The sequence below is a fragment of the Sinohyriopsis cumingii genome, chromosome 5, assembly GCF_028554795.1.
Source record: "Sinohyriopsis cumingii isolate HCF-2022 chromosome 5, ASM2855479v2, whole genome shotgun sequence".
Taxonomy (NCBI): Eukaryota; Metazoa; Mollusca; class Bivalvia; order Unionida; family Unionidae; genus Sinohyriopsis; species Sinohyriopsis cumingii.
Genome location: NC_142965.1, coordinates 126,602,719 through 126,619,919, shown reverse-complemented (window position 1 = coordinate 126,619,919; position 17,201 = coordinate 126,602,719). Strand labels below are relative to the sequence as shown.

At 35.3% G+C, this 17,201-nt stretch overlaps 2 protein-coding genes across 2 annotated transcripts in view; one reads left to right on the top strand and one right to left on the bottom strand.

Annotated features, from left to right (window-relative positions):
• Positions 1–764: 764 nt before the first annotated feature.
• LOC149800152 (uncharacterized) lies at positions 765–1,619 on the bottom strand. Its single transcript, XM_089957199.1, has one exon. The coding sequence runs from the start codon at positions 1,574–1,576 to the stop codon at positions 1,040–1,042; it is 537 nt and encodes a 178-aa protein (XP_089813325.1). The 5' UTR covers positions 1,577–1,619; the 3' UTR covers positions 765–1,039.
• A 374-nt stretch (positions 1,620–1,993) lies between these two features.
• The window catches only part of LOC149800151 (uncharacterized), a 57,819-nt gene continuing 42,611 nt past the window's right edge, over positions 1,994–17,201 (top strand). Inside the window, exon 1 of the mRNA XM_089958355.1 lies at positions 1,994–2,078. Coding sequence (XP_089814481.1) covers positions 1,994–2,078 — 85 coding nt within the window. The remainder of the gene's footprint in view (positions 2,079–17,201) is intronic.

Sequence of the window (17,201 nt, the reverse complement as noted above, 5' to 3'; positions counted from 1 at the left end):
GGTCCCTTACCTAAGAACAAGTCAGGTAACCAATACATGTTGACCATGATGTGTGCGTCAACAAGATTTCCAGAGGCAATTCTTTTGAGGAATATTAAAACTTCTAAAAGGATTTTGGCAAATTCCACCAACGGAAAGAGCAAAGCAAATTTCGGCATTCGTAACTCTAGATGGACTTTACCAATATAAAGTAATGTCGTTTGGGGTGAAAGGATCGCTAAGTATATTTCAACTTCTCATGAATATGAGGACAAATAAAATTTTATTTGTAGATTATTCTTTGATTATTTTTGTATTTGATTCTATAAAACTGTAAGTTCATATTTTTTTTTTCATTTTTACAGAATTTTTCCAGCGAAACAAATTATTATATTTTTTCAAAGCTTGTTGATTTCACTGTTTCTTGTGTTACTGTTTATTCGAGCCTAAACATGTAACATAAGAAATGTGTCGCAACCGTCATCGGAAATAGAGCGGAAAGACAATGATATCTCTTGTCATCACATTTCTCAATCGTAATATAAGAACTTGCATGGCTTGTACTACCACGCAGTTCCAATGAGAGACTTGAAACCTTAAATAATAATTTGAATACTACGTCAATGTGCATAATGATTTTAGTTTTTGTATCTATCACCCGAGGTCTTTGGATAGATGGAACAGAATATGGAAAATGTTAATGAATAGACAGGGAAGTGGATTGATGAAAAAGAAACGAGAAAATACAGGAACACTTTATTTACTTGTATATATTAATTCAAACTTCAACTCATTTTACAGGTCGTCTTGACGTCACGACAATTAGATAAGCTTGAATACATACTGTTATTTTGTACATGTAAGCATACAATCACAGACAAGCCTTAAAGTACACTATATTTTAATTGTTTGTTACCCGTAACTAAAGTAAGGCCAAGTAGAATTTACTTAGTTTAATCAATCTGTACTCAAATAAGAGCATACGGTATAATATAAAAACTATTTAGATTAACATTGATGATCTTGCAAGACGAATTGAGTACTGTATTCACGTCTATCTTCATGTATCACCTCTACGAGGTGAAAATGGAGGACCGGATGGACCAGGAGGGCCGGGAGGACCAACAGGACCAGGAAGACCAGGCAGACCTTTTTCACCTTTAGAACCTTTAGGACCAGGCTCACCAGGATCACCAGGACGACCAGGTAAACCTCTTTCACCAGCGAATCCATTTCTACCAGGCATACCTTTAGCACCGACGGCACCATTTTCACCTGGCTCTCCACGTGGACCTTGAAAACCGACAACTGTACTAATTGGACCAGTTAAACCAATATCACCAATTTCACCGGGATCACCTTGTGCACCCTTTATGCCAGGAAAACCAGCAATACCATCTGGTCCTTTGGAACCTTGTGGACCAGGATCACCAGGCAAAACAGGTGCTCCAGGAGCAATGAGAGGAAGGATCTGACAAAAGTCGTTGCATTCAGTTTCAGTCTGGAACACGTTGTCACCTCCAACTCTATAGCATCCAGATCGTTGGATACATCTTCCATCATTTTCGTCGTAGTACCAGACGTTCATCGATGACATATCTCCCAAGCAATTTTCAGCACCTTCTTGATTTGGGAGATCCAAACATTCTGGAGCAGAATTGTTGTTAAAACATTAACAGTGTTTGCACATATCTGGATCGAATGTTTTACATAAGATAGTATTTCCCACATGCCATTACCTTTCTATACATTTAGTCTTTATCGCATTATTACTATCAACATCATTTCTTAATAATATCATTAGAATCTATCTGTCTATATATATATTTATCTATCTATTTCTATCTCTCTCTATCCATCTATATAGTTGTCTCTATCTCTCTATCTGTCTATCTATCTATCTATCTGTTGTTACTCCGAAGATATTGGGTACTAAGGGAATAGTCAATGGGATGCTCGCATCTTATGAAAACTAGATTATGACCATGCCTTTTGGCCTAATGATGATGTAACAATGAGACGCCAATACGGGGCACTATCGGGAAATGTTATATTTTGTGGCACACTGGGAACCAAGGTAAATGTAACATGGTGGGCTGGTATGGGGCCGCATTGAATTTGAACATTATGAGCTCGAGTGGAACCCTTTATAAATTGAACATCATGGAGAAGACCAAATATGAAGCTTTACACTGCTATTATTTCCACACCCAGGTATTCCATTTTACAACATAAGTCCCCTTCACAACCCTAACCATATCAAAACCCTTACCCTAAACGAAATAGTCTGTCACACAGCCGAGTAAAATGTTCAGTAGTCATCTATCAGGCCGTCATTAACCTTGCGACCTCATTTAACAGTAATCCCATATGATACTCTGCAATGATGTTCCTTCATACGTATATAATTATTCATATATTTTATTGCAAAAGAGTTTTGAATATTTATCCTTTAGTTTTACTTTTGTATCTAGCAAACTTGTTTGTATCGCGATGCCCTGGAGGGAATTATTTACTAATTATCTGAGATGTGCAGTCAATAGATCGACTAATTATATAACCTAATAATGATAAGTAACAGGATAAAGATGACAAAAGCGCAGGAACGGCATACACAAGTACATAAGTCGTACACGTGTAATTGAATTTAACCTCTGACACAATTATCGATAACACATAACAGTTAACACTTAGCATCAGGATAGTCATATGTAGCAACATTTTTGGAAGTTTGATCTAGACCCTACAAGACTGGAAAAGATATAAGTTGTTTTAAAATAACTCGACTTCTTTGTCTGATATATCTAAGAAACGTGATTGATTACCAATCCCTCTCCTCCTCTCCAGAAACATATTTCGCGGGTCATAACGTTGCAACTATTTAGATGCCCAACCCCAATATACGTCTTTTTGCAGATGAAAACAAATTTATGCATCCAACTGACATTGATCTCTGGATCCTGCCACACATCAAGAGACATTACACTTTAGATGGTTACTTGCAAACTATCAAGGTTCCCTCCGTATCACAATACTGATAGGATAAGAGTAGAACTGTTTAGATTCTACTGTTTCTTTGTTTGTATAAATTCCGGCAGTACTGCTGGCATTTCGTTTTCAAAACCTCAGTTGTCAAGGAGAACTGATCGAGTTGCAGTAATGTTCAATGGTCCAATATATTATGCGTTTTATAAACATTTATGAGATTGGTCTTCTCTTAATGGATCATATAATGTATTGCAATAACTTCTATGAAAACCTATCGTATTATCAAAAAAAGTGCTGAGATGTAAAAAAGCTTTAAAGAATTAAATAAATATGTCAACATAAAAATGCAGATTTGTAATGTATTGTTTTGCTCATCTTCTTTACGGTACGGTTTAGCGGAGGTTTAAATAAATATTCGATTTAAATTAATCTAATGATTGAATGTGTGTGTTATTTTGATTTTTTAACATAGCTTTAGCAATTTTCCAATCATATCGCTACGATGTCCTCAGTTTGGCAGTTTATAGTGATGTCTAGCACTGGGGCATCATGCCGCAGACATGTATCACGATGTCCTACCCATTCACATTATCCTGACACCAGACCGACCAGTCCTAACATTAACCTCTTAATGATGAGCGCCAAGCGAGGCAGCTGTTAGTACTATTTTTATGTATTTGGTATGACTCGGCCGGGGAAATTTTATGATTGAATTTCGACAATGATTATTCTAATCATAGGGTCTATTCCTAATAGTTAGAGAATATAATTATGTGAATTTCATTTGAAAATCACAAGTCAGCATGGATATATATATATATATATATATATATATATATATATATATATATATATATATATATATATATATATATGTGTGTGTGTGTGTGTGTGTGTGTGTGTGTGTGTGTGATTATAAAGTGATGCAAATAGAAATTAAAAAACAAGCTTGGACTAAGTGCAAGAAAGTTCACCTCTCTCGCTCTCTCTCCCGCCCAGTAAATTTTAAAAATAAAATCAAAATTTCAAGGTTACTTTCTAATTTCTCTACATACATTCATACAAAAAATCATACTTCGTAATTTCCTGGATATTCCGAATCTCCAGTTCGTAAGTTACATTCCAAGATTAGAATCATGTCATAATATTCCTTTGAACATCTGGTTATAGGTACGAGCTCTATTAACCATATCATCACATATAACACCCACACCCCAGTGCACATTAACTTTTAAGAATGACGTGTTGTATTGTAAATATGCGTGCCAGTCTGCAAAAGCGAGTATTGGTGTGTGTCATTAGGTGTGTGTTTATCCGTTTCTCATTATGTTCATTCACATATAAATCTCCAATTATATTATATTCAGTTCCCATACATAGTTATATGATCCCATCAACAAATGTAATGACCTTGAATAATTATTCGTGCTTAGTGGCCATTATCTATCGCAGCAGACGTTTTTCACCTTTAAGAAAACGTATTAACCTCCAGAGCATGAATTACCATTCCATCGCTAGTTCATCGTTCTTTGTTTTCTTGGGAGGTGGTATATTGTGCAAATGATGACATTTCGTTCAAGGTCAACGGCATCTTAACTCACCAGATTATATGAAATTTTCTACAACTGACTTAGACTTATACATAGAGAGACGAGTCTGAATACAAACAGAAAGACAGACAAAGAGAGGGAGTATAGTGCAGACCTTACCAGGTGGTTGTGACAGCATTAGACCGGCCATGGAAACAAGGAGAAGAAGAATGACAGGTCTCTGCATATTGCTGCTATTTTTCGCTGGAATAAAAAAATACTACGTTTAATATTATTTTGGACTATCTTTGTAATTTTAATTCGTTATTTAAAGTGACGCTTTTACTGGCATTACGTGAAACTACGTGAGTTTCATGCTGCGTTTCTTCAATTTTCTTTTGTCAGTAGAACATGTATATTTTTGCTTTTAATGACGAAAATATTGGTGGTTTGTCTACATGTTTTCTGTAGCAGATTAGCAGAGAGGCTGATATACAGAAAGACAGACACAGATAGAGATTTACCAGTTCTTTCGATTTCGACTAAGATTTTGTTGGACTTGCTGAATTAGTAAGGTTTGTTGTCGTACAAATTAGAGTCGAGAAAGCGACTGAATTGGTCATTAACATGATGGACAAGCGATAATTATTATAAATCAAAAAATGCCTTATACATTGAAAGTTTAAGATGTGCATTAATGCACTGACTTTGCAGCGTCCATATTGATCATAAATACATGTATCATAAAAGTTACCAGCTTAAATAAAGAAACTACTTTCTAGCGGGTTACCTCTCTTTAACGACCAATAGTTTAATATCACACTTCCAGTCTAGCAAAGCGGTCCGGCAGTGCAGTTTTATATGGTTACCACTGGGCTTCAGACTAGTGTAATGTACTGCCAGATGTTAGTGTATCATTGATGTTGAGCTATCTTGTCATTTCTGACAAAACATTCAGTATGCATGCAGAGTGATATACTGATTGCAAGCGTTTATGACAAGGCATATATCAGCATATCTCTCTATCTCTCTCCCTGACTATATATATATATATATATATATATATATATATATATATATATATATATATATATATATATATATATATATATATATCATAGTGTAAGACAAAACAGCAATACAATAAAAAGAAGATATAATCTTATAATCATGAATGTAATAAAGTTCCGAATAGTTACTTTACTAAGGGTAATAACATAACATAATCCCTATTTGTAATACTGAGTGGGTTTCAGTCTCTGTTCAGGACGAAATACCAATTAAACCGATGCATATGGCCAACTGCACCCTTCTATGGCCTGATACATTTCGCTAACCATATAAATTAGCCTCGGTCCACGACACTCACAATCTATATTGATACCGATGGACGATTTCTAGGTTTGATGTCACGACTTCTCAACACGTTCAATGTTGCTGCAATAAAATCTGTCCTGACCAGACCTGCATAAAGATGAGAAACTTGCTCATGTTTGATAACATAAGCATATAGCCGCGAAATTCAAGGTGGGCACAGTGCTTGTGATAGTGTTATTCCAAGCGAGTTTATAAGTTGTTTGACATAGGATTTGATCCGGAAATATTATGTACACATCGCCAAATGGACCCTTCAACCAACGGTTTCCCAAGAGAGGCGAAAAGTACATATACGTATTTAAAGTCTATACCGATATGTTGTTGACAATTAAGTCGGAAAAATACTTTCCTCAATTGGATTGATATTAGATGTCAGGTCCAACGATTGATCAGCAGTATTAACACATATTTGGGGTTTTGATTTATGATTTGACTAATATTTCCCTTACTACGTCCATCCAAGGCTGATACAGTTACTCTACAACACAGTTCTATATGATGGAATCTGTCGTTTTTCAATGTAATACCTATCACCAAACTATGAAAGAAACTTCCATCCAATGTACGCATGCAAGCAATATTTAAGTTTGCACTATCTAACCTTCAACAAGTAATATTCTGTAAAGGTGTATCATATAGCACGTAATATAATTTTATATTAGTATGCGTACGACTAGGAAAACAGTCCAATTAAGGCTGATGCTTTATATGATACAAACTATATTATGGACATGTCAATCGCTTGGTCTTTAATTGCTTGAATTACAGCAATCATAGGATGTCCCAACAACCAAGCAGTAGGAAATCCAGTTTGTATGTATCGCAGTGTGGTGTGTAAAAAAAAACAATTCTGTAAAAAGTCCTGACTAATTATGCAGGTTAGTATGTAGTATTAATTAAGCTGATTGCTCCACTGTCTGCGTGGGTTCGAGTCTCGGATTTAGCCAATGTGGGTATGTGAGAAAGCTTGTCAGTAGCTTCTCGTGGGTCGGTGGTTCTTTCCGGGGTTTTCCCGGGTTCTTCCTCCACCATTAATACTGGCCGCATTGTATAGCCTATCGTGTGCTGAAAAATGGCGTTAAACCCTACAACAACTATTATTGTATAAGCACGATTGACATTTGTTAAGAATACTACGTTCGTGGGTAGTATTTAAACATAAGTTATCAATCAATCACTACTGTCACGGTTGCATTGGCTGCTTATGTATTCGCTTTAGTACAGAGCTCGAGTGCAAATTGTTAAGTATATGAGGTGGTAAAGCCGTTTTGTCATAAATATTTACACTGCACGGAGCCTTCTGTGCCATTCGATCTGTATCAACCCGCACAAGTGATGATATTTACAGTGAAATTTATTATAAATATTATTACATGTTTTTAACAATATTGCCGGTATATGCTTTTCGTGATCATATTGTTTTAATAATGAAAAAGTACTAATCTTACCTTTAAGTTTTATAGCTTCTTAATATAGAACTTCAAAACCGCTGTTTTATAATCATACACTTTGGTTTTGCAAATGTAGATCGAAAATAATCCTAACTACTTCAGTAAAACGTTGTTCTCTGTGATTTCAACTATTTTCATTGAAACCTGGGGAATATCTATTAATACTATGTTTGATTGCGGTAATATAAATGTTTCTTCCAGGTCATTTAGAGTGTCCCGGGGCAGCTCCAAATATCTTTTAATATTAATATTCATTATTTTATAAATTTTCACTATTTTCACAATATTAAAACCCTCTCTCAAAACGTTAGTCTTATATCACAGGATGACGTGCTGAATCAAGACTGTATTTCGTTAGAACGCAGTACATTTGAATTCAATAGACACGTATATAAGAAAACATGAATAGCAAGTTAAAAAATTATACCTGTGATAATGAAGAGAAAAGCTATACAGGTCACTATGACATTTTATACACAAAAGCCGAGATTGGCTACGATGCGGCGTTCCAAGAATGATTGGTTATGATCTCCATTTCTTGATAATTAATGTCAGATACCGCGCAGCTTGATACCTAACTCTGACCAGCATGGGGAACTTAGCGTGACCTAATCTATTAAACTATGTATTGTTGATGTCTTAGATAGTGTCGTTCTTAGATTTGGGATATCTACTGACAGACAATGCAGATAATGCCAATCAAACCTGTAACCCCCACAAGGGTGGCAAGGTTACGAATAACTTGTACATGGAAACCAATTACTTCCTCAATGGAGTTGATTAATTGAGAACTACAATGATCAGTGTCTAGACAGAAGGGCACTGCAGTATCCCAAATCTAATCTGCTCTTGGCTGTTGAGCAAATGTTAGCTTCGTGATATGCAATTAGCAAAGAAACAAGAAACCCGAAATAGATATAAAACAAATAGCAGTTGAAATCTTACTGTGTACCACTTCAATACGTTAATATATGACTGTTCACAGATAATCATGCAACCACGTGGTATGTAACCTGGACTAGTTCCAGTGACAGCTATACTTACTAATGCAATAAGAAGATCAAATATCGAGGTGTCAGAGACCGGTAAACCAGCAGGTAGATGCGAGTCTGAGGATGAAGTTTCAAAAGTTAACAAAAATATGGAAACGGGATCGTGAGGCTTAGAAAATAAAAACAATTTTAATGTCGCGTTCAGAATGTGTTGGAAACTATTGATACAATATATGAGCATCAACATTTTGTACAATATGGTTGAATTTATGCACACTATCGTTTGATATGGGTGACAGCACTGACTTTAATGGTGTCAAATTTAGACCTAATTTGGAATTGTTTATTGTCACCGTGTTTCTTGCCACAAACATGGCCATTCATAGTTAAAAAGTTCTACATTTTCAATTGGACTTTGAATTCACCGGTTCGAGTTATTAGGTCTTCAGCGACAAACAGTTGTGTTCCCTCTAAGGTTTTAATATCGTTCGTTGGTCCTAATCCAAAAGAAGCAGAATTTGAAAACAATGTCCAGCTAACACAACAACACATTCACGGCGTTGTTGTAAGGTTGGGAGGAGAGGGTCACGTGAGGAAATAACGTTCTGGCAATGTTGCTAAGACAATATACAATACTCTGATCTATAAAATATATTTAATAAAAGAAATTGCACGTGTGTACATTGATTTATTTTATTTTTATAAAAGGTTTTTGTTTTGCATTATTGTACCAATGTTGTGATTAGGTTTATACTACGAGGTGGAACAATCACGCAATCACGTTTTCGTAGTTTTATTTCATATTTATTTTCAAAAGAAATAACTGAATGAAAGTTAGATTTTTGTAAGCTTTTGTGATTACTGAGTTGATGTACGATAACAGCCTTTTCAACTTTTTATTACGAATCTACAAACCGAAGTTTGCAGCGTTTTTTGTACTGGTAAAAAAAATATGTGTGGCTAGACGATGAATTATCTGTTATTTTCAACCTACAAGGTAAGACCATTAATTAATTAACATATAATTAGCAATTTTTGTTGCAGAAAGTAACGTTATTGTTCTTGTTGTTGTTCTAGGGTTTAACGCCATTTTTCAGCACAAGATAGGCTATACATGGCGGCCAGTATAACTGGTGGAGGAAGAACCCTGGCAAATCCAGGGAAGAACCACCGACCCACGAGAAGCTACTGGCAGGCTTTCCCACGTACCCACGTTAGCCGAGCATTGGACTCGAACCGACGCAGCCAGAGGTGAGATGGCAGTGATCCGGAACTGTGAGCGCTTTAGACCACTCGGCCACTCGGGGCCCCAGAAAGTAACATTATCATTGTGATACTGAAATTCATGTTTGATTGTTCTAATAGTTCAGCAGAAACGTTCATATACCTAAAACAGCATAAATGTTTGGCGTATTTCTGTCCTTTATCAGATTATTATTAAATAAATTATATTGATATACTGCGCCTCGGAGGTCGTTGGTTCGATCCCCGGCCGAGTCATACCAAAGAATTATAAAAATGTTGCTAACACTGGTCTCGCTTGGCACTTAGCATTAAGAGGTTGATGTTAGGACTGGTCGGCCTGGTGTCAGGATAATGTGATTGGGTGGGACATCATGCTACATGTCTGCGGCATGCTGTCCCAGTGTAGGACATCACTATAAATTGCCACACTACAGACATCGTAGCCATATGACTGAAAAATTGTTAAAGCTACGTTAAAATTCCAAGTCACACACACACACACACACACACACACACACACACACACACTATATTTATACACTGAGGATCGGGGCAGGCAGTATTGTAAAGAACAATATTAGGATGAAGATGCATGTACATAATAAAATCCTCCGAGTTATTTTTTTTATGCTTAAATGCGCACGCTCTTTGCTCTAGAACTGACGACTTATCATTCTTTACCAAAATATAATTTTGAAAACCCTATCTTAATAAAATGAAATAAATTAAATTAAAACCGTAATTTCAAAGAAATTGATGTTGTAGACTTATATATTCATGATGATATGATTAGATGCAAAATAGGAAATGAACATTAAAAGGTAATTAAATTTTGATAATTACAGACATGAATGAGCCATATAATTTTATATTATTGTTTTTAATATTATTATGATGCTGGTGGTAAACAATTCAACACGGGCATATTTTCAGGAATAATTATTTACATGAGGTTTTGTGAGTCATAAACACAACACACATAAATAATATCTGTTACCAACTCTATTTGCTAAAGAAGTAACATGCATTTGCCACTTTTGTGCAAATCGATTTCACCATCCACTTGCTTCAATTGAAAGTACATGCAAAAGCGTATTCCTGCTTAACGATAGTAAAGGAAGTACAAGAAAAGTGAATACATTTTACTATTTAACTTAATTTATAATATGCAAGCAGTTTTGAGATGATATATGACTTGGGTCAAACATCACAGGCTCATGAGCAGAAGATGACACAGACTGACTCTGCTGTGGAGGCTGCTGATTCGTCTTTTTAATCTTATTAACATCCAGAAAATCAATATAAAAATAACTTGATGATAATATATATATTGAATTGTTTTCTTTCTCTACCTACTTGTTTCTTCTTAATTACGTAATCTAACTAGTATTCTATTTAGACTGTAAATCAGTTTATTTTAAGAAATACATCAAAAAGTTCTAAACAGTGCAGTATGCAATTTTCTATGTGCGAGTTTGAATTAATTTGAGAGAATTATCACGCATAACTGCATTCCAAGGGCACACATTTGTGTGTTTGTGCGATTTGTGCACTAGCGTGCCCTCGCATCTTATCCCTACTGCTATCATGGCCAAATGATAGCGAAGTTTAGTTTCTCCCAAACGAAAATGGTGACATCCTATCTAGTGACAACGGCAGCCTTTTTGTAAAATTATGATATCTCTACTGCTCCCAGATGGATTGTAATGTTGACAATATTGCAATATTAATTGAAGTATTGGACTTTCTTGCCAGCAGTGGGGCATATGTGTTTTAGAAACACAGCTGTTTTCGTTCTTCACTTGTCATTATAGGTCTTGAATGCTGTCAGAATGGTGTATGAATGTACCTTTATCACGTTAAACAACAACTTTGTAGCTGCTTACAGCAAGTTCACAACATCACTTTGCCACAACACTATATTACAACATTGCAACAAGCTGTATGCAACGTTGTAGCAACATTGTTGTAACGTAGAATTGTTAGCTGTGAATGTGAATCTGGTACCTGATGGTCGTCTTCAACGTATTATAGTCCTATCGTAGCTTTCTAAGTATATTAAATGCGTGTATATAATTCACAGTCAAGCCAAAACCAAGTGTTATGTTTTACAAATATTACAAATTATATGGTATTACCACGAACAGTAGTATCAAAGATGCAGTAAAAATTATTTATTAGACCGACCAATAAACAATTCTTCTTTTAAGCAATATATCACTGAATCAAGTCTTTATTTGCTTTATCTACTAAATCTGGTTAAAATTTTGTTCACATTAAAATATAAGCATGCCAAAACAGTTCCCACAATACAAGACGTAGTTCTGTTTGTCGAAAGCAATATGGTGGCGCGCGCCAAGACTTTTGGGTATATGACATGAAATTATATTTATAGCAACAAGGTGAAATTCATAACCTCCCGAAGAAATTGAGACAATGCCACTCAAGTTCGGAACCTGAAGCTTTGACGAATATCTTACGGTCAGTCGGTGTGGCCTTTTCCTTAGAAGGGCATATATTTGGCACAGGTTTGATTTCATGAGTTGCTCTTCAAAGTTTCCGTGAAGAACATCCATTGAATTATGATTTTCCACATTACGAGGTTATAAAGTCACAATTCATGTTTAATGTCTTGTAACACAATATTACAATTTTTGCAGGACTTTTCACAGCTCAATAATGGCATCATATATTCTGAGGAAAAGCATTCCGTACTGTGTGTTGCCTAGACACATGACCTGTGCATACCACTTAAAGGGTGAATCTTGACCAGACGTTGCTAGGATCATCTGACAGTGAACTACCTTCTTGCCGCGTGGGTCGATTTCCTCCGTGCGCGACAGAAGTAGTTTGACTTGATCTATATTGAGAAACTATATAATGATGTACCAACCTAGCAAATACTGGACTTTTATGGTACGCAGTTTTTATTATACAATTTATTTTAGGGATTTTATAAGCATAATCTTTGTTCTTTTCATTTTGAATGCATTTATCCGAATTGTAACATATTAACATATTTAATATATATATATATATATATATATATATATATATATATATATATATATATATATATATATATATATATATATATATATATATATATCTGCATTTAATGGTTTATTTTTCTAAATTTGTATGCAAATCATTTTTAAACTTTCGAACTAAACGTTATGTTAGCACAGCATGGCTACTCTTGGTATTAGGTGGCATAAAACGCAACTAAATACAAGTATTACATACATAACATGTACAGAATAGCACAGTTAAACGAAAACATATACCTGAACTGCACAGATACTCCTAACGTGACCTGGAAGAAACTGTTATGAAACCAAAGCTGACCAGAACAATTGACCGAGAGGTCCGCCTCGTATTCAGCTGCCATTTCCCTCGATTTTGTGCTAAACTTCAGCGAAAAAGTTTACAAGTTAAACATAAGAGCGCTGGAGTTGCTGGTTAAAGGCATGAAGGTCCTTACACGTAAGGCTGATTTGAAAATTTTGATAGCAGTTGTGTTTCAAGAAAAGCTAGAATAACAAGGGGTACAGTTGTTTTCCAGCTAATAACACTGCTCAGTTTATCGGCTAAGGTTGGATTGTCGAAAAATTATAACGCATGCAATGTGAAACCCATATTAAAAAAAGACCAAACATTTGTTTATGTATTATCTTAAGTGTTTGATAATAGGTAAATTGGCATGCATGCGTACTTTTATATAATCTCATCTGCGGGTACATACTCCTAATTAAATTCGATAGACAGTAAAAACAATTGTTTGGCCAAATTACTTTTCTTTGTGACAAGACTGGTTAACACACATCAAATGAATACTTTATCCAGTAGAAAGCTTTAAAATTACACGTTGCATATCCGGGTGAGATTTCCTCGTTTACGTCCGGTAATACATAAGCGTAAATATACAATGAAACTGCTTTAAAATATAATACATCTACCTTTGCGTAAAATGTACTCATGCCTAGGATTCTAATAAACAATTACTTTAATTGTCTCAAGTAAATATTTTCTTTAATTTGCGACATAAATTCTTTTAAATTATGATATTAGGTATATCACTACGCATAAGCTGGTTACGTAGCTCATATAATAAATAGTTAATTGCATAATAATTACTTAATTGCGAACATATGGCAAGATAGGTCTCGCTCTTTTCGCTAATCTATTCTGAAATATGTTGCCACACATTAGTAACACATCTTGACGCATGGTTACTATATAAAACCTCACCACACGACCAGTTCGCTTGATCGGAAGCACGAGGCTATTAGTCATTGGCAGAAGTCAAGGTAGGTGGTCAACACAGAGTGAACCACATTAAGACTGGCCTTGCTTTATTTAGATTAATATCCTAATGCTAATGCATGTAATTACCGTTAACACTGAAAATGAAGTTTAACTCTCTCTTTAGAATGTCAGTTATTTTGCTCTATGATAAATATCGATCGCGTGTACCGATATGAATGACCAATGAAGTTCCTTTCTTTATTTGACTGTTCATGACCAAAAACGTTACTAACATCGGGAAATTCGAACAAATCATATGTCGAAATAAAACAAGTAGCACATTTCTCGATAACTGTGAAGAAAGTAGGACATAATTGTATGTCTACCCCAATTAAGAGTAATGAAATATATTGTTATTACACGAAAATCATGAGCAAAAAGATTATAGACATGGATACACGCACAACACGAACAGCGGTAATAACGTGTAAAACAGCTATTGTGATTTTCATTACACAGATTTTGTCGCGCATGCGTAAAAAAATTGCTAATGTTTCAGTATGTCAGATGCTATACACGGCACACGGCACAGAGGGTTGAAAAAATAAATTGTACAGCACGTGCTTCTGCTTCAAGCAGTCACAAGTAGACGATGTGTGAGCCACCATACAATGCTCTACTCCACATGTATACGTAACGTGTGGACTGAGCTCATTGTTTCTGACAGGTGTACGAGGTCCTAGGTTTGAACCCAGATCCGGCTAAGTATATTTCGCTTTTACATATCTTAGGTCGAAATGAAACCAAAACAATCACCATAATTCAGTGTAGGTTTACAACGTGAAGAAAGTGATATTTATTTCAAGAAAATAGTCGTCACTGAACATAGCAGTTTTAATTTTTGTGTGGAATTCGTAATTAAAAGAATCGTTTCCGATAGCTATGAATAAGACGGGGTCTTTACTTGACCGAGCGGTTGTCCAACCCTGGCGCGATTCCCGCTAGACGTCATAAGTTTACATCAAATTTCCAAAGACTTCCATACAACTTCAGTTATAAATTAGAAGGTCAGACGTGTCCGTTCTAAACATACATTTTTACTTTAACCAATGCAAGACCACATATCTCACAACCTGCCATATATATATATATATATATATATATATATATATATATATATATATATATATATATATATATATATATATATATATATATATATTAACCGCATATCTGCATTGTTTCTCTTTGCTAGGTTTCCGTACCGCCAGCAGTTCAAGCCGTAGAAACTATACAAGTATCCCTTAACACAGGGAACTATTTTAACTACGCCACCTTACGCCAGTCAATCCATGGTTTCCAGGCACATTTCGCCAGTACAACTGCATCACATTTACCACCATGGTGACATAAACGGTATCTGCTAAGTTCCTTCTTGTTGATTCCATTGTGTAATTTACCGGTTTCCTACCTTAAATACTGCCACTGCAGTCATACCGCCAATGTACACCACTAGATTTGAACAGGGACTTTAATGCGATTTTGACCTGAATCACTAAATGTCATCCATGACATCATGCAAACTCACTAGCACTTCACTCCTTGACGTTTGCACCTAGTAATTGGCTAATTATTTCGGCCTAAGGAATATTTCCATTGCACCGAATTCTAATAATCATACAAGTAATCACAAAAAATCTAAAAATTCCTTTGAACGGGACGTTATAACCAAATGCGCATACTTCAAATTTATTGCAATATATGTTGTCAAGTTTGTTTTACATAGCCTCTTTCAACTAGACCACGCTAGTTGCATGTGAGATTTTCGCCATGAGGGTCATGTAATAGTTCTATGCAAACGATTGCAAGGCGTGGCTTTGAAATCGGGTAAGTTAAGTAATTTAATGACGGGTTAGTCGGTGTTTTTAATAGAAATGCAAAGCAAAAGATTAATTAAAGGCACATTTTCTGTTGTTTTGTGCTTATTAAGACCCTAAATCATCGCGTATATTAAAGGGGTATGTACGCTTTTGTACCAAGACAGTATAAAATATTATTAATTATCTTTGAAATGTCTTTAGAATTATCGCCTATGTGCAAACAATTTTACAGGACTTTATTGCAGATGTGATGTATTTTATTTCTGGCAGAAAAAGCAAAGAAAGAACAAATGAAGAATATCATCGTCAGACCCTTTCTTGGTGTTTATTTCTCCAAGTCACTTAAATAGTTAGAATGAATATGATTATATTTTTGACGAAATGCGTAGCTTTAAAAAATAACTCATGACAAATTAAATAGAATCAGTGCAAAAATAATAATATGAAAAACATTCGTTTTCCTTCCAGGCATAAACAACAGAAATATGCAGAAACTTTTCCTTCTTATATATGTGCCCAGGATCAGTTTCATTTTTGCGCTAGCACCTGGTAAGTTCTGAACTATACTCTTTCATTCTGCCCATCCGTCCGTTTGTATATAAATCCGTTTTTATGTCTGTAGTCGAATCCAACTTTAGAACTTGTACATGTTATATTGAATCATCGGTTATGATGCTGTGTCTTTCACTGCAATATTATCTTGCTTGCTACACACCGAATACTGGCAAACCCTAACAAGATAAAATATAATTGCTAGCTTTGAATTCATTATTGATGCGTTGGGGGATTCCGTGTTATTAAAATAAGAAGATGTCTCCTGCGAGATATAAAGGCCATTGTACATTGTACATTGTGATTGCAAATCCGCGTGACTCAACGACAGATATCTCGGTCTTCTACATGCTATCGAAACAGTATAATCTACTTTAAACGTAAAAACCATCTGATAACTACACATATATTCTTTGTAACATCTTCTCTGTGCTACATGAATTATTTATTTATGTGGCCAGCACGTATGCCATTTTAGCAACTTCTTATCACTAAACGTGTTATCCCTAATTATTGTATAGCAGCTAGTAATCTAGAGACATGTTTCAGTTCCAGTCAGTTGTTCTTTTTGTTGTTGTTGTTGTTGTTGTGGAGTTTAACGCCATTTTTCAGCACACGGTAGGCGATGCATGGCGGCCAGTGTCAATGGTGGAGGAAGAACCCGGAAAAAATCCCGGGAAAAACCACCGACCCACGAGAAGCTACTGGCAAGCTTTCTCACATACCAAGTTCCAGTCAGAATTAGCTCTCTTGGTAATAAATGTCTTCCATTTTGGGTTAACCTTCCTTAGTATTTTTATAGAAAGCATCATGCACCTATGTATAGAAGAAGGCCATAGAAAATCGATTTTCTTTATAATACATATGAATTACTTGAAGGCATCTGTAGGTTATGATAAGGACACGTTTCTGCCACCATATATATATATATATATATATATATATATATATATATATATA